The following is a 27,696-nucleotide window of genomic DNA, read 5'->3' on the forward strand; positions in this document are numbered from 1 at the left end:
AATGACACAACAGGTTTATGCTTCCCACCTGAGCAGTTCATGTTTCGGCTCCTTCCACTGCCTGAAAAATATAGGATCTGCTGAAAATCAGTGTCAGACTTGCACCTCAGGGCCCTGCTTGTCATTTCTAAAGATTTATTGCGCCTGATTTACTGCATCCGTTGCTCCCGATGTGGTCTCCTCCACATTGGAGAGACCGTGCACAAAAACGCGAACCAGTTCAAGGAGCATTTATAGTCCATACGCTCTAATCCTGGTCGCCATCCATTTCGAGTCCCCCTCCCACCACCCTGATGACATATCCATCCTGGGCCTCCTCCACCATCAACACAAGACCACACGCAAACTGGAGGAAGAACTCCTCACCTTCCGCCTCAGGAGCTTACAACCATACGGCCTTAACATAGAATTCACCAGCTTCCAAATCTCCCCACTGCCCCAAACTCATCCCAGGCCCAGCCCTTCCTCTCCACCCAGCCCCCTTGCCCTGAGCATACCTGTCCATCTTCCTTCCAACCGCTCCACCCTTCCCACTGAGTCACGGGTCTGTAATGGGTTGTCCTCAAGGAATTAGAGTCGTGGGTTTGTAATAGATTGTCCTCAGGGGATTAGAGTCATGGGTTTGTAATGGGCTGTCCTCAGGGGATTAGAGTCACAGGTTTGTAATGGATTGTCCTCAGGGAATTAGAGTTGTGGGTTTGTAATAGATTGTCCTCAGGGGATTAGAGTCGTGGGTTTGTAAAGGGCTGTCCTCAGGGGATTAGAGTCACGGGTTTATAATGAGTTGTCTTCAGGGGATTAGTGTCACGGGTTTGTAATGAGTTGTCTTCAGGAGTTTAGAGTCACAGGTTTGTAATGAGTTGTCTTCAGAGGATTAGAGTCACAGGTTTGTAATGAGTTGTCTTCAGAGGATTAGAGTCACGGGTTTGTAATGAGTTGTCTTCAGTGAATTAGTGTCATGGGTTTGTAATGAGTTTTCTTCAGGGGATTAGAGTCGTGGGTTTGTAATGAGTTGTCTTCAGGGGATTAGAGTCACGGGTTTGTAATGAGTTATCTTCAGGGAATTAGAGTCATGGGTTTGTAATGAGTTGTCTTCAGGGGATTAGAGTCGTGGGTTTGTAATGAGTTGTCTTCAGGGGATTAGAGTCGTGGGTTTGTAATGAGTTGTCTTCAGGGGATTAGAGTCATGGGTTTGTAACGGGTTATTGTCAGGGGATTAGAGTCATGGGTTTGTAATGGATTGTCCTCAGGGAATTAGAGTTGTGGGTTTGTAATAGATTGTCCTCAGGGGATTAGAGTCGTGGATTTGTAAAGGGCTGTCCTCAGGGGATTAGAGTCACGGGTTTATAATGAGTTGTCTTCAGGGGATTAGAGTCACGGGTTTGTAATGAGTTGTCTTCAGGGGTTTAGAGTCACAGGTTTGTAATGAGTTGTCTTCAGGGGATTAGAGTCACAGGTTTGTAATGAGTTGTCTTCAGTGAATTAGTGTCATGGGTTTGTAATGAGTTTTCTTCAGGGGATTAGAGTCGTGGGTTTGTAATGAATTGTCTTCAGGGGATTAGAGTCACGGGTTTGTAATGAGTTATCTTCAGGGAATTAGAGTCATGGGTTTGTAATGAGTTGTCTTCAGGGGATTAGAGTCGTGGGTTTGTAATGAGTTGTCTTCAGGGGATTAGAGTCATGGGTTTGTAACGGGTTATTGTCAGGGGATTAGAGTCATGGGTTTGTAATGGATTGTCCTCAGGGGATTAGAGTCATGGGTTTGTAAAGGGCTGTCCTCAGGGGATTAGAGTCACGGGTTTATAATGAGTTGTCTTCAGGGGATTAGAGTCATGGGTTTGTAATGAGTTGTCTTCAGGGGATTAGAGTCACGGGTTTGTAATGAGTTGTCTTCAGGGGTTTAGAGTCACAGGTTTGTAATGAGTTGTCTTCAGGGGATTAGAGTCACGGGTTTGTAATGAGTTGTCTTCAGTGAATTAGTATCATGGGTTTGTAACGGGTTATTGTCAGGGGATTAGAGTCATGGGTTTGTAATGAGTTGTCCTTGGGGGATTAGAGTCATGGGAATGTAATGGGTGATCCTCAGGGGATTAGAATCACAGGTTTGTAATGGATTGTCCTCAGGGGATTAGAGTCACAGGTTTGTAATGGGTTGTCTTCAGGGGATTAGAGTCATGGGTTTGTAATGAGTTGTCTTCAGGGAATTAGAGTCATGGGTTTGTAATGGATTGTCCTGAGGGGATTAGAGTAGCAGGTTTGTAATGGGTTGTCTTCAGGGGATTAGAGTCATGGGTTTGTAATGAGTTGTCCTTGGGGGATTAGAATCACGGGTTTGTAATGAGTTGTCTTCAGGGGATTAGAGTCACAGGTTTGTAATGAGTTGTCCTTGGGGGTTTAGAGTCATGGGAATGTAATGGTGATCCTCAGGGGATTAGAGTCACAGGTTTGTAATGGATTGTCCTCAGGGGATTAGAGTTGTGGGTGTGTAATGGGTTGTGGAAGGAGATCCACCTTGGCAAGATCATTCAGGATATTATAAACTCCGATCAAATCAGTCTCACTCTTCTCAACCCCTGTGAAAATAAACTCAGTCTGTCCAACCGCTCCTCATGAGACAACGTGCTCTTTCCAGGTTAGGTGAATTGGCAATGCCAAATTGCCCATAGTGTCCAGGGATGTGCTGACTAGGTGGGTTAGCCGCACGGTTATGGGGTGGGATGTTCTTCAGAGGGTCAGTGTGGGCTGAATGGCCTGCTTCCACACTGTATTGATTTCATACAAGGCTGATTTTGTTGAGGTCATCAGAACCCTGATGCCAGGCAATGCTCTCAGTTGGGTACCAGTACTGGTATGGCAAGGCATCACTTCTCATGTTCCCGCAGATGGTTATTTAAAGACGATGAATGAAACAGTGAAGTTGGAGACTCAAACAGAGAGCCAGTGCAATGTCCAGCTGGCAATCTCACAGAGGGAGAGATATAGGCATTGCTGTGTCAGGTAGAACACCAGGAGACTGTTTCAGAATGAAAATAACTCTGCACGATTGTACAAGGACCTAGTTATGGTGCAAGAGTAGTCTCCCAACCCCGGGACCTGGAGGCCCATGTTCAAATCCCAGCTGCTCCACTGTGGTGTAATAACATCTCTGAACAGCTCAATTAGAAAAATAGACAAATCCCTAATAGTCAGAGAAGTTGGGCCATTACATGTGGACGGTCACATCACAGACGGTCCGAGCTGGAGTGGTGGACAGCACATACCAATGACCGTCACTGGATTGGAGCTGGGAATCTCGCTCCAGCTTGACTCTGGGATCCAGCTTTAACCGTATTTGGGTCAGCATTGGGAAGATCCCAAAGGCAACAACTTCTCTCTCCATTGGCCGACTCATGAGGTTCTGCCGAGCTGCACTCACGCAGGTTTAATTGTTTGTAAATGGGAGCAAGTCAAGTTATGCTAGTTGTGCATGTTACCTTATATTAGTTATACTAGTTATTCATGCTATTTTCCACTCTTGCTCTCGGTCCCACCTCCCGGGAAAGGTTAGCACAAAGCGTCTGTTGTTCTACACAAATGCAACATTGGTGACAATCTACTTTCAGGGTCACTCACTTCACAGAATGGTTACAATGCAGAACAAGGCCATTTGGCCTCACTGCGCCGGGGACCCAGGTTCGATTCCAGCCTCGGGTGACTGACTGTGTGGAGTTTGCACATTCTCCCGTGTCTGCTTGGGTCCCCTCCGGGTGCTCCGGTTTCCTCCCACAGTCCAAAGATGTCCCAAGAGGTCAGGGGAATTGGCCAGGCTAAACTGCCCGTAGTGTTAGGTGCAGGGGTACATGTAGGGGAATAGGGTAGGTGTATGGGTCTGGGTAGATTATTCTTCGGAGCGACGGTGTGGATTTGTCGGGCTGAAGGCCCTGTTTCCACACTATAGGGATTCTATAGGGATTCTTTGTCCGTGTCATCTCCCTGTCGTCCAGTGCCCCTGCCTTTTCTCTCTCTCCCTGCACACCATTTCTAGGTAAACATCCAATTCACTCTTGAATGCCAAGCAGTGCATTCCAGGCGCATGCTACTCGCTGGGTGAAAAGGTTTATTTGTCACATCATCCTTGCTCAGTTTGCACATCGCTTTAGACCCTTTTGCATTGCACAACACGATTTTTGAAAATAACCAGTGTCTCATTGTGATAGCTGGTAATGACGTTTGTGAGAGAAAGCGAGAGGGCCTGGGAACCAAGGGACTTTGGAAGCCAATGGGAATGTGACATTCGAAACGTAAACAGATTAGCCAGGATTGTATTGAATGGCAGCATCATCTTGAGGGGCCGAATGGACTACTTCTACCCCTAATTTGCATATCCATATGGGTTGACCATGTGATGGCTGATAATGAATTAATTGAAAGGGGAGGGTACAGGGGCTGGGGTGAAATGGAAAGCAGTCATGGTAGTTCCAATGAGTGCTTGTGCGATCTATATGTAACACAAGTGTGTACTTGGAGGTCTCTGGAGGGTTTGTTTCCAGCTAATCTGGTATCAACTGTTCTGAGTCATCTCTAGAGCTGCCATTTGTCTCAGGTTTTACAATGCAGTGTGCGAGGGAGCCAGACCAAACCCCCTTCAAATATATCCAGGAGATAGCCCACACCCTCACTTTCATCTTATTTAAAAGCAAGTGTAAGCTGCTGTGTTCCACATGTAATTCAATTGGCTACACTACTTGGCTGGAATGAAAACACATTCTATTCTTACTATATAGTTGATATACAAACACAAGAAAGAAAAATTGATATACTTTAACCCTATTGGAAAACTTAACAGAAGAGTAGATTATTTAACTACTAAACAGTAACTGTTCCAATATAGTAACATCCCATAAACACACCCTTGGCAAAGGCAAATTCAGTAAACTTATGTCTTACAGGCAATTCTCCAGTCCAGGAAGAAAGAACATCAAGAGAAAATTCTGGCAGAAAGAGAGAAAGAGAGAGAGCACAAGTGTTTTGCTGTAGCAGGGAGAGATGTAATGGCAGCTTCAAAACCCCAAAAACTACTGAAACATAAACTTAAATCCTAGATCTTTGGGAGCCTGACCTCACCCATTCAGGCTGCTTCTATTGTTCCAATTTTTTTTAAAACCCCAAGACCTCACAAGCTGTTTATTTTATTGATTTTGAGCAGACCACGCTTCATAAAAAAATAGAAAAAGATAAACCTCTTAAAGGTAGAGTATTGTCACAACTGTGGCCAAAGCGTCTGGTGATATGATAAGATCCAGGAACTTGACTCAACTGGGTGTTGAGATTCTTAAAGTTACATCACTCTTAAAGTGATAGTACTAGCAATGATGGAACTGAAAGTCTGAAACAAGGTGGGTGCAGTGGGAAAGCAAAGGGCTAAGGAATACAATGTGAATGTGTGGATAGGGCTCATAAGTGCCACTTGTGTAAGAAATGGGAAGGGAACTATTGAGAAATATGTTTTCTTTGCAACTCCCAGGCTGGTGTACAGTTTCTTGCAATGGATACCTAGTCAACTTCATGTACCCTGTTACTGCCAACCCAATAGAAAAGAAGATTGCCTATAGAGGAACCTTGATTATCTGGCATTCAATTATCCAAACAATGTATTCCCCGCCCATGTCTTCTGGAATATTGTGTCCGGTTCTGCTCACCCTGCAATAGCAAGGATACTATTCAATTGGAGAGGATTCAGAAAAGATTTACCGGAGTGTTATAGAGTCATAGAGATGTACAGCATGGAAATAGAGCCTTCGGTCCAACCCGTCCATGCCAACTAGATATCCCAACCCAATCTAGTCCCACCTGCCAGCACCCGGCCCATATCCCTCCAAACCCTTCCTATTCATATACCCATCCAAATGCCTTTTAAATGTTGTAATTGTACCAGCCTCCACCACTTCCTCTGGCAGCTAATTCCATTCACATACCACCCTCTGTGTGAAAAAGTTGCCCCTTAGGTCTCTTTTATATCTTTCCCCTCTCACCCTAAACCTATGCCCTCTAGTTCTGTACTCCCCGACCCCAGGGACAAGCCTCTCCCTGTAGCTCAAATCCTCCAACCCTGGCAACATCCTCGTACATCTTTTCTGAACCCTTTCAAGTTTCACAACACCTTTCCGATAGGAAGGAGACCAGAATTGCATGCAATATTCCAACAGTGGCCTAACCAATGTCCTGTACAGCTGCAACATTACCTCCCAACTCCTGTACTCAATACTCTGACCAATAAAAGAAAGCATACCAAACGCCTCCTTCACTAACCTATCTACCTGCGACTCCACTTTCAAGGAGCTATGAACCTGTACTCCAAGGTTTCTTTGTTCAGCAACACTCCCTGGGACTTTACCATTATGTGTACACATCCTTCATCAGCATGGGCTTTTGCCCGAAACGTCAATTTTCCTGCTCCTCGGATGCTGCCTGAACTGCTGTGCTTTCCCAGCACCACTCTAATCTAGACTCTGGTTTCCAGCATCTGCAGTCATTGCTTTTACCTAGTGTACACATCCTGCTAAGATTTGCTTTCCTAAAATGCAGCACCTCGCATTTATCTGAATTAAACTCCATCTGCCACTTCTCAGCCCATTGGCCCATCTGGTCAAGATCCTGCTATAATCTGAGGTAACCCCCTTCGCTGTCCACTACACCTCCAATTTTGGTGTCATCGGCAAACGTACTAACTGTACCTCTTATGCTCGCATCCAAATCATTTATATAAATGACAAAAAGTAGAGGGCCTAGCACTGATCCTTGTGGCACTCCACTGGTCACAGGCCTCCAGTCTGAAAAATAACCCTCCACTACCACCCTCTGTCTTCTACCTTTGAGCCAGTTCTGTATCCAAATGGCTAGTTCTCCCTGTATTCTGTGAGATCTAACCTTGCTAATCAGTCTCCCATGGGGAACCTTATCGAACGCCTTACTGAAGTCCATACAGATCACATTACAGCTCTGCCCTCATCAATCCTCTTTGCTACTTCCTCAAAAAACTCAATCAAGTTTGTAAGACAGGATTTTCCACACACAAAGCCATGTTGACTATCCCTAATCAGGTAAAAACAATGACTGCAGGTGCTGGAAACCAGATTCTGGATTAGTGGTGCTGGAAGAGCACAGCAGTTCAGGCAGCATCCGAGGAGCAGTAAAATCGATGTTTCTGGCAAAAGCCCTTCATCAAGAATACAGGCAGAGTGCCTGAAGGGTGCAGAGATAAATGAGAGGAGAGTGGGGGGTGGGGAGAAGTAGCATATTCTTGTAGAGAGAGGAGGAAAACTTCTTCAAGGCATTCCTTGCCTTTCCAAATACATGTACGTCCTGTCCCTCAGGATTCCCGCCAACAACTTGCCCACCACTGATGTAAGGCTCACCGGTCTATAGTTCCCTGGCCACCCTCCTTAAACAGTGGCACCACATTTCCCAACCTCCAGTCTTCTGGCACCTCACCTGTGACTATCGATGATACAAATATCTCTGCAAGAGGCCCAGCAATCACTTCCCTAGCTTCCCACAGAGTTCTCGGGTACACCTGATCAGGTCCTGGGCATTTATCCACCTTTACCCGATTCAAGACATCCAGCACTTCCTCCTCTGTAATCTGGACATTTTGCAAAATGTCACCATCCACTTCCCTACAGTCTATATCTTCCATGTCCTTTTCCACAGTAAATACTGCTGCAAAATACTCATTTAGTATCTGCCCCATTTTCTGCAGGTCCACACAAAGGCCGCCTTGCTGATATTTGAGGGGCCCTATTCTCTCCCTAGTTACCCTTTTATCCTTAATGTATTTATAAAAACTTTTTGAATTCTCCTTGCCAAAGCTACCTCATGTCCCCTTTTTGATTAGATTAGGTTCCCTACAGTGTGGAAACAGGCCCTTCGGCCCAACAAGTCCGCACTGACCCTCCGAAGAGCAACCCACCCAGACCCATTCCACTACATTCACCCCTGACTAATGCACCTAACACTATGGGCAATTTAGCACGGGCAATTTAGCACGGCCAATTCACCTAACCTGCACATCTTTGGACTGTGGGAGGAAACCGGAGCACCTGGAGGAAACCCACGCAGACACGGGGAGAATGTGCAAACTCCACACACAGTTGTCCGAGATGGGAATTGAACCCAGGTTTCTGGTGCTGTGAGGCAGCAGTGCTAACCACTGAGCCACCATATCACCCTCCTGATTTCCCTCTTAGGAATACTCCTACTTCCTTTATACTCTTCTAAGGATTCACTCGATCTCTCCTGCCTATACCTTACATATGCTTCCTTCTTTTTCTTAACCAAATTCTCAATTTCTTTAGTCATCCAGCATTCCCTGTACCTACCAGCCTTTCCTTTCACCCTGACAGGAATATACATTCTCTGGATTCTTGTTATCTCATTTCTGAAGGCTTCCCATTTTCCAGCCGTCCCTTTACCTGCGAACATCTGCCTCCAATCAGCTTTTGAAAGTTCTTGCCTAATACCGTCAAAATTGGCCTTTCTCCAATTTCGAACTTCAACTTTTAGATCTGGTCTATCCTTTTCCATCAGTATTTAAAATCTAATAGAATTATGGTCACTGGCCCCAAAGTGCTCCCCCACTGACTCCTCAGTCACCTGCCCTGCCTTATTTCCCAAGAGTAGATCAAGTTTTGCACCTTCTCTAGTAGGTACATCCACATACTGGGTCAGAAAATTGTCTTATACACACTTAACAAATTCATGCTGGGAATGGAGGGTTTGAGTTATAAAAATAGACTGGATAGCCTGAGACTTTTTTCACTAAGGTGTAGGATATTGAGGGGGTGACCTTATAGAGGTTTATAAAACCATAAGAGGCATGGATAAGGTGAATAGCAAGGGTCTTTCCCCTGGGGTGGGGGAGTTCAAAACTAGGGGCATACTTTAAAGTGGAAAGAGAAAGTTTTTAAAAATATATGATGGGCAACTTGTTTACATAGAGTTTGGAATATTGCATTCAATTCTGATATCCCTGCTATAGGAAAGATGTTGTGAAACTTGAAAGGGTTCAGAAAGGACGTTGTCAGGATTGGAGCGGATTGAGCTATAGGGAGAGGCTGAATAGGCTGGGACAGTTTTTCCTGGAGTGTCAGAGGCTGAGGGGTGACCTTGTACAGGATGGGATAGGATAAAATAGATGCCCACCTGGGATGGGGGGGTCCAGAAATAGAGGGCATAGGATTAGGATGAGAGGGGAAAGATATAAAAGGAACCTAAGGAGCAATGTTTTCACACAGAGGGTGATGCGTGTATGGAATGAGCTGCCAGAGGAATTGGTGGAGGCTGGTACAATTACAGCATTTAAAAGGCTCTGAATGTAGGTTTGCCCACTGAGCTGGAAGGTTCATTTTCAGACATTTCATCACCATACTAGGTAACTTCTTCAGTGACCTTCCGGACAAAGCACTGCTCGTGTTTCCTGCTTTCTATTTGTGTTTGGGTTGCCTTAGGTTGGTGATGTCATTTCCTGTGGATATGTCATTTCCTATGGTGATATCATTTCCTGTTCTTTATCTCAGAGAGTCGTAAATGGGGTCCAAGTCAATGTGTTTATTGATAGAGTTCCGTTTGGAATGCTATGCTTCTAGGAATTCTCGTGTGTGTCTCTGTTTGCCTTGTCCCAGAATGGATGTGTTGTCCCAGTCGAAGTGGTGTCTTTCCTTATCTGTATGTAAGGATACTAGTGAGAGTGGATCATGTCTTTTTGTGGCTAGTTGATGTTCATGTATCCTGGTGGCTAGTTTTCTGCCTGTTTGTCCAATGTAGTGTTTGTTACAGTTCTTGCACGATATTTTGTAACTGACATTAGTTTTGCTCATTGTCTGTATAGGGAGTTTCATGAGCTGCTGTTTTAGTGTGTTGGTGGGCTTTTTGGCTACCATGATGCCAATGAGTCTGAGCAGTCTGGCAGTCATTTCTGAGATGTCTTTGATGTAGGGGAGAGTGGCTAGAGTTTATGGACGTGTTTTGTCAGCTTGTTTGGGTTTGTTGCTCAGAAATCAGCAGACTGTGTTCATTGGGTACCCATTTTTGAATACATAGTATAGGTGATTTTCCTCTGCTGTCGTTCCTCTGTGCTGCAGTGTGTCGTGGCTCATTGAAATAATGAGTCTAGATTAGAGTGGTGCTGGAAGAGCACAGCAGTTCAGGCAGCATCCGAGGAGCAGTAAAATCAACGTTTCGGGCAAAAGCCCTTCATTAGGAATATAGGCAGAGAGCCTGAAGGGTGGAGAGATAAATGAGGAAGGTGGGGGTGGGGGTGAGGGTGGGAGTGGGGGTGGGGGTGGGGGTGGGGAGAAAGTAGCATAGAGTACAATAGGTGAGTGGGGGAGGGGATGAAGGTGATAGGTCGGGGGGAGGGTGGAGAGTCTCTTTGTTGGCTACGTAGAGCAGTTGATCTTCCGTAATTACACCGGCACCACTCCCCACCTCTTCCTCCGCTACATTGATGACTGCATTGGCGCCACCTCGTGCTCCCGCGAGGAGGTTGAGCAATTCATCAACTTCACCAACACATTCCACCCTGACCTTAAATTTACCTGGACCATCTCTGACACCTCCCTCCCCTTCCTGGACCTCTCCATCTCCATCAGTGACGACCGACTTGACACTGACATTTTCTACAAACCCACCGACTCCCACAGCGACCTGGATTACACCTCTTCCCATCCTACCTCCTGCAAAAATGCCATCCCATATTCCCAATTCCTCCACCTCCGCCCGTATCTGCTCCCAGGAGGAGCAGTTCCACCACAGAAAACACCAGATGGCCTCCTTCGTTAGAGACCGCAATTTCCCTTCCCATGTGGTTAAAGATGCCCTCCAACGCATCTCGTCCACATCCCGCACCTCCGCCCTCAGACTCACCTTCCACCCTACCCACCTCCGCATAAACCAAATCATCCACTGACATTTCCTCCATCTCCAAACGGACCCCACCACCAGGGATATATTTCCCTCCCCACCCCTCTCCGCCTTCCGCAAAGACCGTTCCCTGGTCAGGTCCACGCCCCCCAATAACCCACCCTCCCATCCTGGCACCTTCCCCTGTCACTGCAGGAACTGTAAAACCTGCGCCCACACCTCCTCCCTCACCGCCATCCAAGGCCCTAAAGGAGCCTTCCACATCCAAAGTTTTACTTGCACATCCACCAATATCATTTATTGTATCCGTTGCTCCTCATGCGGTCTCCTCTACATTGGGGAGACTGGACGCTTCCTAGCAGAGCGCTTTAGGGAACATCTCTGGGACACCCGCACCAATCAACCCCACCGCCTTGTGGCCCAACATTTCAACTCCCCCTCCCACTCTGCCGAGGACATGGAGGTCCTGGGCCTCCTTCACCGCCGCTCCCTCACCACCAGATGCCTGGAGGAAGAACGCCTCATCTTCCGCCTCGGAACACTTCAACCCCAGGGCATTAATGTAGACTTCACCAGTTTCCTCATTTCCCCTTCCCCCACCTCACCCCCGTTCCAAACTTCCAGCTCAGCACTGTCCCCATGACTTGTCCTACCTGCCTATCTTCTTTTCCACCTATCCACTCCACCCTCCTCCTTGACCTATCACCTTCATCCCCTCCCCCACTCATGTATTGTACTCTATGCTACTTTCTCCCCACGCCCACCCTCCTCTCATTTATCTCTCCACCCTTCAGGCACTCTGCCTGTATTCCTGATGAAGGGCTTTTGTCTGAAACGTCGATTTTACTGCTCTTCGGATGCTGCCTGAACTGCTGTGCTTTTCCAGCACCATTCTAATCTAGAGTCTGATTTCCAGCATCTGCAGTCATTGTTTTTACCTCATTGAAATAATGTTTTGATGCAGCTTCGTTTGTGGGTGTTAGGATGATTGCTTCTGTACTACAAATAGTACTACAGAAAAAGCAGACAAAACACATCCAGAAACCTTAGCCACTCTCCCCTACATCAAAGACATCGCAGAAATGACTGCCAGACTACTCAGACCCCTTGGCATCCTGATAGCCCACAAACCCACCAACACACTAAAACAGCAGCTAATGAACTTGGAAGACCCTATACAGACAATGATCAAAACTAATGTCATTTACAAGATTCCATGCAAGAACTATAACACACACTATATTGGACAAACAGGCAGAAAACTAGCCACCAGGATACATGAACACCAACTAGCCACAAAACGACATGACCCTCTCTCACTAGTATCCTTACATACAGATAAGGAAGGACACCACTTTAACACTGGGACAACGCATCAATTCTAAGACAAGTCAAACAGAGACATGCACAAAAATTCCTAGAAGCATGGCATTCCAACCGAAACTCTATCAAAAACACATTGACCTGGACCCCATTTACCACCCTCTGAGAAAAAGAACAGGAAATGACATCACCAACCCAAGGCAACCAAACATATAAATAGAAAGCAGGAAACACCAGAATGCTTTGTCTGGGGGCTCATAGAAGATATTACCTAGTATAGTAATGAAGCATCTGAAAACGAACCTTCCAGCTCAGTAAGCAAACCTAGATCCAGAACCTCAACCTGAGCTACAAATCTTCTCAAAACTTGCTAACATTTAAAAGGCATCTGGATGGGTAATTGAATAGGAGGGTGTAGAGGGATATGTGCCAAATGCTGACAAATGGGACTAGATTAATTTTGGATATCTGGTTGGAATGGATGAGTTGGACCAAAGGGTCTGTTTCCATGCTGTACATCTCTATGTCTCCCATAACTCTAGGGTGGATTGTGTATGGAGTTAACTACTAGAGAAAGTGGTGGGCACAGGTACAATCGCAACATTTAAAAGACATTCAGATGGTTCATGAATAGGAAACGCTTTTAGGGTTATAGGTCTAAATCAGGCAAGTGAGACCAGTTTAGTTTGGTAACGTGGTCAGCATGTATTAGTTGGACCGAAAAGTCTGTTTCCTGCTGTATGACCATATAACTCTATTGCGATAGAAATGAAAGGGTAACAGAATAGGAAAGGATTAAGGAGAACCAGCAAGACAAAGCTAGCTAAGGCAAGACAGAGCATACATTGTGTGTGATCACCTGTGAGATGGATATACATTCTGGTCTGTATAGGTTGCATTCTGATAGGTAAGTCAGTTTCCACAGACTGATTGATACATTTAACAAAAGTATATCTGCCTGCTGCCTTTTCTTGGCTATTTGGGGAAAAATGCAAAAAGAAAAATTCTGTTTCAGTATAATTTCCTGCTGTTTTTTTTTCCAGCTTCTCACACATTTGGGCAACTCTAAGGATTCAGATTTATAATCATGTTAATGACTGCAAATTGCACCCTGACCACACACATCCATTACAGAACGATCAGTTTTAGCCCTCAAATTACAGCAATTCAACATCTGGACCTATTGACAAAAGCCACCTGAATCTGATCCACTTGAGTGTCAACAATTACCATGAATTGTAATGTTTTATCCCAAATAACAGGAATCTGTATCAACTGCCACTTGTCAATAGGTCCAGATGTTAAATTGATGCCAAAAATTATAGCTCTATAATGGACATGTAAGGTCAACATGAAACATTTACATAGTTGTTAATTAAAATCTTTAGATTTGCCCAAAAGACATGCCATTTTAAGATGTTTCATTGTAAAATGTGGACAAAACAATTTTTAAAAAGTTACAACATATTCATAGCTCATTCACTTGTCGCATGTAACAAATAATTATCTCTGATGCCTTCTCATTGTTTATAATATTCCAGCGAGTGTGTATTCTTGACAAAGCACTGACACATGTTTTTTATTCCCCATAATGTGAGCAATTCTTAAAAGACAGGGCTGTCATAACAAATTCCATCAAATTAGTCTGGTATTTCATGTTCTTTCCCTGTGATAAGTATATACCAATCTCTCTGTAACCACAATGGTCAAAATGCTTCCACATTTCAATCACAAGATTTTTGCCAATTGTCACAAAGCTGGTCCCTTTTTTTCTAAAAGCTGTTTCTTTTCTCAAGATTTGGAGATGCCGGTGTTGGACTGGGGTGTACAAAGTTAAAAATCACACAACACCAGGTTACAGTCCAACAGGTTTAATTGGAAGCACACTAGCTTTCGGAGCGACGCTCCTTCATCAGGTGATAGTGGAGGGCTCGATCATAACACAGAATTTATAGCAAAACATCACACTAAATTTTTGCTATAAATTCTGTGTTACGATCGAGCCCTCCACTATCACCTGATGAAGGAGCGTCGCTCCGAAAGCTAGTGTGCTTCCAATTAAACCTGTTGGACTATAACCTGGTGTGTGATTTTTATCTTTTCTCAAGGATACTATGTCCTTGGTTTTTCTCAGAAGGGTTGTAAACGCTCCTGGTGTCGATTAGACTGGTTTAGTACAGAGATTAAAGGGCATTGAGAGGCCTTTTTGTTTATATGTAAACAGATGAGACTTCAGGCCAAAGTGGTCATGTTTTAGAAGAGACCTGTATAATGAAAGGGTAGTGGTCAGCTCTCGAGCTGAACAGTTCAGTCCAGAACTGGTTAGGAATTCAACAATGAGCTGTGTGGAATCTCTCTCTCTCTCTCTCTCTCTCTCTCTCTCTCTCTCTCTCTCCTTCTGCCCTTCTAACCTCAACCTGTAAGCATCTGTTCCATTTATACTGGGTTTTAAGGGAGTTTGCTTATTGGGACTGTTGTGTATAATTAAGTCTAGTTGGATCGGCTAAATTCTGTAGGGGTTCTTTATTCTTATTCATTGTGTAATTTTGTGAATAAATGTCTGTCTGTTTTAAAACCTAGTAGTCAACCTCGCTAGCTTACCCCGGGTAATTTTCACTCTGCACTTATGAAATAAATGATAAAGTTATGGTCTGGTTTTGCCTGCTCAAGAGTGTTTTGAGTGATCTGGCCTAGTCCATAACACTACTGCAAGGTATCTCTTCTGGTGTCCGTTTAGCTTTTTGAAGAAGTATCCTTCTGCCTTCTCAATGCTTGTCCTAATTTCTTGTTAAAAGACTGTTCACACTCTAAATCCCTAGTGCCAATCGGCAACTTGATGATAATGTAAGAACGTGAGAACTAGGAGCAGGAGTAGGCCGTCTGTCTCTTTGTGCTTGGTTTGCCATTTCATAAGATCATGGCTGATATTTTCATGGACTCGGCTCTACTACCCACTCTCTCACCATAACCCTTAATTCCTTTATTGTTCAAAAATCTCTCTACCTTTGCCTTAAAAATATTCAACAGGGTAGCTTGAGCTGCTTCACTGGGCAGGGAAGTCCACAGATTCACAACTCTTTGCATGAATAAGTTCCTGCTCAATTCAGTCCTAAATCTGCTCCCCCCCCCCCCCCCACTCCTGAGGCTATGCCCCCTAGTGGAAACAACCTCCCTGTTTCTATCTTATCTATTCCCTTCATAATTTTATTTTCTGTAAAATTCCCCCCTCAACCAACTTGGATCATTGATCAAAATGGCTTTCAACTTCTCAAATGATGCCTGACACAGCCCTGGCAATGACAGTTTGACATCCCTTTGGAGAAAATCCCTCAGTAGGTTAACTAGAGTGCTCCAATTTGGTACAAACCACATATCTTTCCAAAATCTCCTGACTTCATATTTAGTTTTAGGGACAGGGGACTCCACTAATACTAGTACCTATGCTGTTTCTGGCACACAAGTCCTCACCTTACTACACACCCTGGGTAGGTTACAGGTTAGTTCTTCTAAAATATGATGGTTGCGTTTTTGTGCAACCTCGCTTTATAGAAAAGTTGCACTTTAGAAACAGTGTTTAAAGTGTTGGCGATGTAATCGCGTTACAGCCAGCACACATTTTAAAAGTTTGCACTTTAGAAACAGTGTCCCCAAATTGTTAATTGTGTCACAGCAAATTTGTGCTAACGAAACAAGCGTTACAGCAGAACGACCTGTACTTACACCTTTGCAGATTAACTGTTGGCAAGGTTCGTTACCAAATCAGCTGAATGTCATTTCCTAAACAAGGTTTCCAGTTATTCCAGGTAGTCCTGCCCGGTGCCACAGTATACAGTACATCACGGCAAACTGCACATTTAGGAACACTGCCTACCACTTCAATCATCAGTCTCTGGAAAGTAGCTGAATAATGTTTAGGCCAAATCCCCCATGTGGCATTGCAAATGACCATCTGGTGTGACAAAGGTGGGTATCTCTTTAGCTCTAGTTGTTAAACAAACATCATTTTAGCAAATCTATTGTAGTAAGAAATCTGATACTGCCAACTTTGACAACATAATCGTTCAAATGAGAAAGTAGGCAGGAACCTGCCTTTCTTACTGCATTGACCTTTCTCTAAATGATGCAGAATCTAATTGAACTATCAGGATTATGCACTACTAAGGACATCCACCTGCTTTTCCTGGGTTCAATCAATGGTTTTCCAACAATGTGTTGGATTTCTGCTTTCACCTTTTTTTATTTATTCATTTTGTGGGATGTGTTGCCCCCTGAGAAGGTGGGGGTGAGCTGCTTTCTTGACCCGCTGCAGTCCACCTGCTGTGGGTTGACCCACAATGTCCTTAGGGAGGAATTCTAGGATTTTGACCCAGTGACAGTGAAGGATATATTTCCAAGGCAGACGGTGAGTGGCTTGGAGAGCTGTTTGCAGGGGGTGGTGTTCCCATGTCTCTGCAGTGCATCTTGTCCTTCAAGATGGAAGTAGTCCTGTGTTTGGAAGGTGCTGTTTAGGGATCTTTAGTGAATTTCTGGGTTGCATTGCGTAGATAGCACACACTGTTGCTCCTGGGTGCCAGTGGTGGAGGGAGTGGATGTTTGTGGATGTGGTGCCAATCAAGCGGCTGCTTTGTCCTGGATGGTGTCTAGCTTCTTGAGTGTTGTTGGAGCTGCCCCCATCCAGGGCAAGTGGGGAGTATCCCATCACACTCCTGACTTGTGCCTTGTAGATGGTGGACAGGCGTTTGAAGAATCAGGAGATGAGTTACTCGCCGCAGTATTCCTAGCCTCTGACCTGCCTTTGTAGCCATTGTGTTTATGTGGTGAGTCCAGTTAAGTTTCTCAGCCTGTTTCTCTGGAACTAAGTGATAAGATGTTGCTTTATGGGAATGGATTTTCCTACAGCTATGTCATGCATGGCTGATGTTGTACATCCCGGTTAATCCCATTAAACTCCATTATATTTAGCAAGTAACTTAGGTGTTTTTGTTTACCCGCCTCTAAACATAGAAGTGTCTGTCTAACTGTCCTAACAGGTTAGTGTTAGTTATCTAATAGTAGATGGCTCAATGTCTAAACCTCCATCTGCTTCATCCTCACTATCCCTTGCATTTTCTACTCTCTTTACTAGCTGACATACCCAGACTGGTTTCTGCTCCTCCTGACAGTAATGTTTGACATTATCCATGTTGATCTAAGCTGCCAATTACCAATCATTTACCAATTGTTTTGACGATCTTTTATGAGCTGTGCTGTCAATGGCTCACCTGATCAATACCAAAGCTGAAAATGTGTTGCTGGAAAAGCGCAGCAGGTCAGGCAGCATCCAAGGAACAGGAGAATCGACGTTTCGGGCATGAGCCCTTCTTCAGAGCTCATGCCCAAAATGTCGATGCTCCTGTTCCTTGAATGCTGCCTGACCTGCTGCACTTTTCCAGCAACACATTTTCAGCTCTGATCTCCAGCATCTGCAGTCCTCACTTTATCCTCCCTGATCAATACCAAACCCTCACTCCCCAGGATGAAGCGTTCAGGATTTGGAATTTTTGTCGGAATGTTCTTTTATAGTTGTTTTGGATACTCAAAGGCACTCCCTAGCTTCTTGGCATATTCCTGTGTGCTGTTCCTGGGAAACAGATACATTGTCTAATGTGAATAACTCATCCTCAGTCTTAAATCTTTGGTAAATTTCGGTGGGCATCTCACTCCATGGTCATAAATAATTCAAAACCAATACAACCACCATCTGGTGAATGAAATGAGGTTAATGAAGGAAATTCTATTCCACAAGGAGAAACCTGGTGTATTTCCTTTTATCCTTTTCCAGTTATTAATACTCACTTCCAATTAAACAATTCCCTCATCGGGTATTCGGCTATGCCCCACAGTTTCAGTCAATGAAAGAATAGCCTAAACCTGTATTTTTTGAAATTTGTTTATTTGTGGGATGTGGATGTCACCGCCTGGGCCCAGTATTTATTACCTTGAACCGCTGCAGTCCATGTGCTGTAGGTAGACCCACAATGTCCTTAGGGAGGGAATTCCAGGATTCTGACCCAGCAACACTGAAGGAACAGTGATATAATTCCAAATCAGGATGGTAGTGACTTAGAGAGGAACCTGAAGGTGGTGGTGTTCCCATGTATCTGCTGCCCCCTGTATCTAGATGGAAGTGGTTGTGGGTTTGGAAGGTCAGACCATGGACCATAGAAATATTCCTGTTTCTCCTGTAAGTTAAAGAATTCAAGGAGCATCCACACAAAGCCTGAGAATAACGTTTGCCCGAGCAACAAAATTGGGTCTGATTCACTGACTGCTCCTGCTAAGGAAGTAATGTATTTGTATCACTGTGACCTGGATTGATTCAGTTCAACTCTTGGGAACACCACCTGCTTATAAATTGTATAGAAGAATCTGAATTTATCATCTCAGCTACCTTCCAGTACAATACTGGAGATTTGCTACAATTTCAACAATCAGAGAGCTATGCTCCTTTGTGTCCTGTGATAGTGTCCAAAGAATAAGAATGATCCAATATTTTGGCTGCACATTTCTTCCTCAGCCAATGCCAGTAAAAAGGATTCTCTGATCACAGCTCTCTGCTGTTTGCAGAACATTGCTGGGAAGGAATATTTTCTTCTACATTACTTAGAACATAGAAGAATACAGTGCAGTACAGGCCCTTCGGCCCTCGATGTTGCGCCGATCCAAGCCCACCTAACCTGCACTAGCCCACTATCCTCCATATGCCTATCCAATGCCCGCTTAAATGCCCATAAAGAGGGAGAGTCCACCACTGCTACTGGCAGGGCATTCCATGAACTCACGACTCGCTGAGTAAAGAACCTACCCCTAACATCTGTCCTATACCTACCCCCCCTTAATTTAAAGCTATGCCCCCTTGTAATAGCTGACTCTATACGTGGAAAAAGATTCTCACTGTCGACCCTATCTAAACCCCTAATCATCTTGTACACCTCTATCAAGTCACCCCTAAACCTTCTTTTCTCCAATGAAAACAACCCCAAGTGCTTCAGCCTTTCCTCATACGATCTTCCTACCATACCAGGCAACATCCTGGTAAACCTCCTCTGCACCCGTTCCAGTGCCTCCACATCCTTCCTATAGTATGGCGACCAAAACTGCACACAATACTCCAGATGTGGCCGCACCAGAGTCTTATACAACTGCAACATGACCTCAGGACTCCGGAACCCAATTCCTCTACCAATAAATTCTTCACCGCACTATTTACCTGGGTGGCAACTTTCAAAGATCTGTGTACATGGACACCAAGATCCCTCTGCTCATCCACACTACCAAGTATCCGACCATTAGCCCAGTACCCCATCTTTTTGTTACTCTTACCAAAGTGAATCACCTCACACTTAGCTACATTTCAAATCTGATTCAGCACATGCATTGCTTTGAAACAAGACTGAAATGAACAGTTTTGAGGAAGGGTAACTGATTTCTCTCCACAGATGCTGCCAGACCTGCTGGGTTTTTCCAGCAACTTCTCTTTTTGTTTCTGATTTACAGCATCTGCAGTTCTTGCAGTATTCACATCAATTGGCCATGCGATAGTGTCCAGGGATGTGCAGGCTAGATGGGTTAGCCATGGGGAATGCAGGGTTACAGGGAGAGGGATCTGGATGGGATGCTCATCAGAGGGTTAGTACGTGCTTGATGCTCCAAATGGCCTGTTTCCACACTGACGGGATTCTGTGATGGTGCTGACCAGCCGTTGTAACAAACTTGCAATAAATGGATGAATTGGAATAGCCTTCATTTAAATCAAGATAATGAGTGTACTGCAGGCCGAGAGTGGTTTTACAAATATAGTGTCACAAACCCACTACAGGCTAATAATACTGAGAACTGTCCTTGTCTGACTAGGCAGTCATTCATTGTACATGAAACACTGTCCCCCTTAGCAGTTCACGCTTCAGTAAGGTAATTACAGCTGTCACCAAGGTGTTGCTGTATTTTAGCAACGAGAGTGTCAGACAAATGGTCAAATAAGTCTTGCAATCACTATGGAAACAAATTGTTCCATGGTGCGGTTTGGAATTGCTGCCTGGTTTTCTCGCTGGGCTGTTTCAGATACTATAACAAGATTTATTGAAGCGAAACAAATCCACTCCTTCACCAGTCCCTCAGCCGACATTCCAATCCTTTAATAGGCTTCGGCAATGTTCAAACAGATTAAACAATTTTTCATTTAACAGAATTGTTTCTCTCAGTTATCAAGATGGCTTGGTAATTGGCTGCTTTTCCTGGCCTTTTGGAAGGTGCAGCGCTCCGAGAGGCTGCATTATGGATTAAGCCGACAGCTGGAGCCAGTCTGAGCAGCAACGAGGGGGGCAGATAACGAATAACTGCAGGAATTTGCAATTAAAGTGCACCTTACATGTTAAAAAATCATCCCATGATACTTCACAGAGGCGAAACGCAACATGGAGGCGAGGTTAAAGGAGGGAAATTAACCAAAAACTAGTCAACAAGGAAGGTTAACAGAGAGCATTCGACCATCAGACTATAAGATGTAGAGGCATAACTAGCCATTTGCTCATAATATTCCAAATGCAGTCTGGCCAGAGCCTTCTACAGCCTCAGCTCTTGTATTCTAACCCTCATAAAATTAATTCTAACATTGCATTTGCCTTCCTGCCAACTGAACCTGCATGTTAACTAAGCGAATGCTGAAGTAGAGCTCCCAAGGCCTTTGTGTTTCAAGTTTCTGAAGCTTTTCCCTGTTTAGAAAATAGCCTATGCCTCCTCTTCCCACCAAAGTGCATAACCACACCCTTTCCCACATTGTATTCCATCTGCCACTTCTTTGTCCACTCTCCCAGTCTGTCCAAGTCCTTCTGCAGCCTCCCCACTTCCTCAACATTACCTATCCATCCACCTACCTTTGCGTCATCTGCTGCCAATCCTTTATGCCCGAACCTTGCCCCAAACACCATGGGGCTCTTGATGTATTTAGCAGCTTCCAGCCTGGCACCTTGCTTTGTAGCAAGAAAGAAAATGGGAATAGTAGGGGAGCTTGGGGAGAGTAATCCAAAACATGAACTCAAAGCATCTGAAGGTATTTGTGGAAATGGAGAAGAAGACACACAAAAGGTTAGAATTACACAAATGGAGCATCTGGGATGTATTTGCATGCAGGTTCATATGCGGTTATAAGACAAAGCCAATTTGCATTTCTGAAGTGTATTCAACATAATTTTAAAAATCCCAAGGCACCCTATTGAGACATGGAAGTGGATTTTAGCATCAGATGAGCTGAGGCAGTCTGGAATCCGAGGTGGAACTGGGTAATCCTAATGGCTTTGCCTGTACTTGGTATTCAACTGCTCTCCCCTCACAAACCTAGTCAGGCCGTTGCCAGGAAATGGTGGGCTCCCATCTGATTAAACACTGCCCACCATCAAGACCACCCCAGAGGTGGGCAGGAAGTTCCTCCCAGGATAGTGGGGAAATCACACTAGGTTGGTTTTGGAATGTGAACCAGGTCTCTATGTCCCGCTCTGAGGAGGGGGTGGGTCTGCCTTCTTATTAGGAGAAAGTGAGGTCTGCAGATCTTGAAGAAGGGCTTATGCCCGAAACGTCGATTCTCCTGTTCCCTGGATGCTGCCTGACCTGCTGAGCTTTTCCAGCAACACATTTTCAGCTGCCTTCTTATTACCTCATTGTGGTCCTACTGTGCCCCATATGATGTTGGGCAGGTCGTCCTATGATCCTTACTGAACAAAAATGAAGGAATGTGTTCAGTTCTGAGCAGAGTAGGACTTGGAGGGGATCTCAGATTTAATCACACTTGATGGTTTTGCATGTCCTTGGAGGGACAGATTCTCGGTCCTGCTCTCAGGCTCCTGTCAAGGCAAGCTTGACTGTGAATCTTCGAGATGGTGGTTACAGTGCGATGGAGGTTACCAGCCCTTGGGAACTGGGCTGAGATGATGGGGGGCGGGTGGAGGTCGACGTGTTGTCTTCCTGCCAGCAGTAGGAGGGTGGATGAAAACAGCCCCTCCCTTAAACATCCACCCAAGACGCCGACTGCACCAATGAAAGGCACCGTTCTGCCCTCTGGGAGACCACCAGGTGAACCAGGGGAGCGTATAGGTACTGGAGAGATCCTTCAGTTTGGACACTGACCTGAGGACAGTCCCCAGCAGAAGCTCCCTGTGTAACTTCACCCATTCTCCCTTCCATCTTCCCATGGCAAGGGCCAACATGATTGGTTGCCATACTCCCAGCCCCCAGTTACCTGCTGGGAGGTTATTGTCTTTCTGAGGTGTCCTCTCCTTCCAGTTACAGTGCCGAGCAGTGTCATAGTCACAGAGTCATAGAGATGTACAGCCCAGAAACCGACCCTTCAGTCCAACTCATCCATGCTGACCAGTTTTTCTAAATTAATCTAGACCAATTTGCCAGCACTTGGCCCATATCCCTCCAAACCCTTCCTATTCATATACCAATCCAGATACCTTTTAAATGTTGCAATTGTACCAGCCTCCACCACATCCTCTGGCAGCTCATTCCATATACTCACCACCCTCTGTGTGAAAAAGTTGCCCCTTAAGTCTCTTTTATATCTTTACCCTTTCACCCTAAACCTATGCCCTCTAATTCTGGACTCCCCGACCACAGGGAAAAGACTTTGTCTATTTACCCTATCCATGCCCCTCATAATTCTGTAAACCTCTATATAAGGTCACCCCTCAGCCTTTGACGCTCCAGGGAAAACAGCCCCAGCCTGTTCAGCATCTCCCTGTAGCTCAAATCCTCCAACATCCTTATAGATCTTTTCTGAACCCTTTCAAGTTTCACAACATCCTTCTGATAGGAAGGAGATCAGAATTGCACATGGCCAAATCTCCCAGCATGCTGCTGGGCTGCTTGCCCTCCAAATGACGAGAAGCTGCTGTGGGGGTGGGGCACCTGTCCTTTAGAACCTGCCTAATGGGCTTCTTCAATCAGTCCACATCACTCCTGGTTTTCCAGCCTATCATCAGGACCCGCACTGCAAGAATACAATTCAGCCCAGCAAATCAGAGGCGTAGCTGTAAATGTAAGCTACGATTAATGCAGTGACAGAGGCTTCAAACACATTGACTGTTTTCCTGTGACTGGTGTCTAGTTTCTTGAAAGTTGTTAAGCTCTGGCTATCCAGGCAAGTGGTGAGTATTTGATTTGACTTTTGTTTGAAGTACACCTTTATTTTTCATGCCTTCAAGAGATGAGGGTGTTACTGGCCAACCCAGCATTTATTACCCATCTCTAATTGCACAGACGGCAGTTTAGAGTCAACCACATTGCAGTGGGTCTGGAAGATGGAAGCACTGAGAAAGATACTGACAGGCAGGGACAGCCTAGACTGCTATTGCATGTGCATACTGTACATGTGTAAAGGATTTGATAAAAGGAACTGCGGTCTTTTTAAAAATGCTTATTTATTCACAAGGGATGATTAGATTACTTACAGTGTGGAAACAGGCCCTTCGGCCCAACAAGTCCACACCGAACCTCCGAAGAGCAACCCATCCAGACCCATTCGCCTACATTTACCCCTTACCTAACACTACGGGCAATTGAGCATGGCCAATCCACCTAACCTGCACATCTTTGGACTGTGGGAGGAAACCGGAGCACCCGGAGGAAACCCACGCAGACACGGGGAGAATGTGCAAACTCCACACAGACAGATGCCTGAGGCGGGAATTGAACCTGGGTCTCTGGCGCTGTGAGGAAGCAGTGCTAACCACTGTGCCGCCGTGCCGCCCATGTGGGCAACTATGGAAAGCATTTATTCCCCAAAGGGGATCAGTGACCATTTAGGTTTTGCCCCTCTTAACAATGGTCTCCTGGTCATGGTTAGATTTCTGTTGAATTCCAATTCCACCATGAGCCAGGGTAGGCTTTGAGCTCCTGCCCATTAGAATATTACGTGGGTTCCTAGGTTAACAGGCCTGTGGTAATGCCCCTAGTCTGCCAGTAGGAGGGGCATACTTTGTATTGAACATAACACCTCTCTGTCCGTTTCTTGTAACCTTGGTAACAACGTGTACACCAAGCCCCTATACAAGCAAACAGAATAAATGGACAGCAGATTCCAATGGAGGGGGAGTGGGGCCGGTGGTAGAGTACTAATGTCACTGGACTAGTAATTCTTGAAGCCCAGGGCTAATGTTCAAGAGACATGGGTTCATATCCCACCCTGGTGGATGGTGATATTAGAACTCAATAAAAATCTGGAATAAAAATGCCAGCCTCATTGTAACTGTGTAACCCATCTGTGTCACTGATGTCCTTTAGGGAAGGAAACTGCCATCCTTACCTGGTCTGGCCTGCATGTGACTCCAGGCTCACAGCAATATGGTTGACTCTTAACTGCCCCCTGGGTAATTAAGGATGGGCAATAAATGCTGGTCTGTGTATTGATGCCCAGATCCTGTGAATGAATAAAATAAATTGCTGAGCCACTGTATCGTTTGAACCAGTCAAGATTTTAACACTGCGGTTCCTTTCATCAAATTATTTGCACACATACTGTATATCAGCGGCCGTCCAGGGTTGACCTGGCTGCAATTACTTGCCTGAAGCTCACAGCCTTTGTATTACATCACTGATTCATTCAGAGCATCTCCCTCACACAACATCAATGATTGTTCCCAGTTGTTTCTGGAGTGGCCAATAGTCCTTGGGGTTTCCTCCTCTCAGTCATTATAGTTTCAGGGGCGGTACATCTAAACCCTGTTTATTCACAGGGATGTACGCTGTAGCTGAAGCAGCAACATGGAGGAAAGCACAAGAAAATGTTCCCTCCCCCCACCCCTCCAATTTGTATGTCTAAGTATGGGTATATCCCACTCCATTTACCTGGCTTGTAGTTAAAATTCTTGTCTGTGATTCTCCTGACAGGTTTTACTGGCCTGGTGTGTGAGCAGAGGATCGATCCCTGTGCCTTGTTGCCATGCCAGAACAATGGGACTTGCTTCACCGATGGCACATCCTACAGTTGTAACTGCAGTCCTGCCTACACTGGACCTCTCTGCACACAGCTCATTGACTTCTGTGCCCTCAGTCCCTGTGCCCATGGAATCTGCCACGGGGTTGGCACCAGTTACAAGTGTCTGTGTGCCCCAGGTATGAGTTTTGCTCCTTTTCCGCATCACGGCACTGTGAATCTTTTCATTCCAGGATAAAGGGACCGCTGCATTTGAAGGAAGCTCCCTTTCAGACAGTCCCATGGGATTGTTGCAAACTTGGTTGAAGTGGTGGTGGTGGGCGTGGGGTGTGACCCATTAAATATCATTAAATAAAAATTCACAGTAATCAGGGACAAAATAACAGCAACCAGTCATTCAAATGTACTGACTAATTAAGTAGGAAGGCACTGTAGATGCTGAAGATTTGAAACAAACAAAAATCAGAAACTGCTGGAGAAACTCCTCAGGTCAGGTAGTTATAATGGAGAGAGAAATCAGAGCTTTAGAGTCCAGTCACCCTTATGAAGAACTGAACTCTGGAGAAAGGTCACTGGATTTGGAATAACTCTGTTCTCTCTCTCTCCAGATGCTGCCAGACCTGCTGAGTTTCTGTTTTTGTCAGGGGTAAATAGGAAGACAGCTGATCTATCTGGCCTGGCCTGTATCTGAATGGTACAACCTAGACAGTTACAGAATCTCCCAAAACAGGCACAGGACAGAGAGAAAAGAAACCTCAAGATCAATTTGAGAGGTGAAAATCACTTTGCAATACTTTGTGCCAATCTCAAAGTCGATCACGAATGTTTAGGAGATTAAAGTGAGTGACCAGCAGTGCGCCTACACTTGAAATTCTGAGATCTCAGTCACAGGACAGAAGGAGGCCATTTGACCCATTATCCCTGCTCCAGCTCATTAACTGAGCATCATTACCCAGTGCCAATCTCCTGTTTTTGCCCCATAAGCCTGGCATATTGTTTTAATCTCAATAACCATCCAATAGACCCCCCCACCCCCAAAAAAGATTCAACTGAACCAGCTCTCCCCACATTTCCAGGCAGTACCTTCCAGACCGACATTACCCACTGGATCAGAGACTTAGAGATACTCAGCTGCCTATTGGAAAATATGCATTCCATCAGCACTGTGTGCCTGAGTCAGAAACACAGCTCATAGTTTAGAAATTCACTTTGCAAAGAGTTGCTCCTGACATCTAGCTTGGTTCTATCCTGATGTAATTTATTCCCATGTCCCCAGTCCTCTCAGATCTACCTAACTCAGGTAGCCTTCAGCTTTCCAGTACACTGCGCCCCGAAGGCAGCCCTGAGCCATGACAGCACAATCTCCACCACAGACAGGGCAAGGGGGCAGGGCTCAACTCCACCCACAACTGCAATGGGGCAAGGGTCAATCCAATCCAGCCAACTGAGCTAACTGCCCCCTCACAGAGTCTGTGTTTCATTGAGAACTGAGGCATTAGCAGATTGTTGTAGTTGGGAGCTGCAGTGACCAGAAGGCTGTACCACATAGGAGCAACAGAAGGTCATTCAGCCCATCGAGTTTGATCTGCCATTCAGTGAGATCATGGCGATATGATAATCCTCAATTACACTTTCCTGTTATTTCCCTATAGCCCTTCACTGATTAAACATTTGTCTATCTTGGAATTGAATGTATAGAATCCCATGACGGTAAAGGTGCCAATTTGTTTTCTATGAGGTGACTGACCAGATAGCTCTCCTTCTCTTACTGCCTGTCAAAGGTGTATGTCAATACTTTGCTGATCGACCAGGTTATGAATGCACCTTCTATGGTCATTGAGTCCTGGAGCGCTCACTTTAGACTTAAAAAACATTAACTCTGTTTCTCTCTCCATTCACGCTGCCAAACCTGCTGAGTTTCTCCAGCATTCGCTGATTTTAGTTTGGATTGACATTTTATTTTGGATTTATTTTGCTTCTATATAACCCTTGTGTGGCTCAGACCCAGGGGAGTGAGGGACATGACCCATTGTGCTACAAGAACTCACAAACCGCATGTATGTGTCTATTACGATGATTATTTTAAAGGAGTTGACCAAAGTTTCTCAACTTAAACTCTAAGTTTTTGGAGGATGAAAAGCCCCATGTTTCTGAGCCTTATTGGACAGACCACGTCGATGTCTCTCAGATCTTACTGATCACCCTCAGAGGGTGTTGCTTCATCATATTGTGGTCATGTAGGAGCTTTAACCTCTCCAATCTCTCAGCAGAAAATTCCAACAACGTCTAATCAAAGACTTGCACAAGACAGTTTCCTAATTTTGTTTTATTCTTGATGACTCCGGCAATGCCATCTTCTTTCAGCGCAGTCTCACAATCACTTCATGTATTCACATTGAGGCCTTCTCTCGCTCCAGACCATTGGATGCTGTGATTGGCATTACCTCTCAGAACATGTGTTTAACTACATTTAGATAGAGTCATAGAGATGTACAGCACGAAAA

General features: G+C 45.1%; 1 protein-coding gene across 1 annotated transcript in view; it reads left to right on the top strand.

The window, feature by feature from the left end:
• dner (delta/notch-like EGF repeat containing) overlaps positions 1–27,696 on the top strand; it is a 318,647-nt gene that overhangs the window by 258,701 nt on the left and 32,250 nt on the right. Inside the window, exon 8 of the mRNA XM_087993300.1 lies at positions 25,147–25,371. Coding sequence (XP_087849426.1) covers positions 25,147–25,371 — 225 coding nt within the window. The remainder of the gene's footprint in view (positions 1–25,146; positions 25,372–27,696) is intronic.

The sequence above is a fragment of the Chiloscyllium plagiosum genome, unplaced genomic scaffold, assembly GCF_037043375.1.
Source record: "Chiloscyllium plagiosum isolate Xiang-an unplaced genomic scaffold, Cpla_swu_hap1 HiC_scaffold_13, whole genome shotgun sequence".
In the NCBI taxonomy this organism is placed as follows: Eukaryota; Metazoa; Chordata; class Chondrichthyes; order Orectolobiformes; family Hemiscylliidae; genus Chiloscyllium; species Chiloscyllium plagiosum.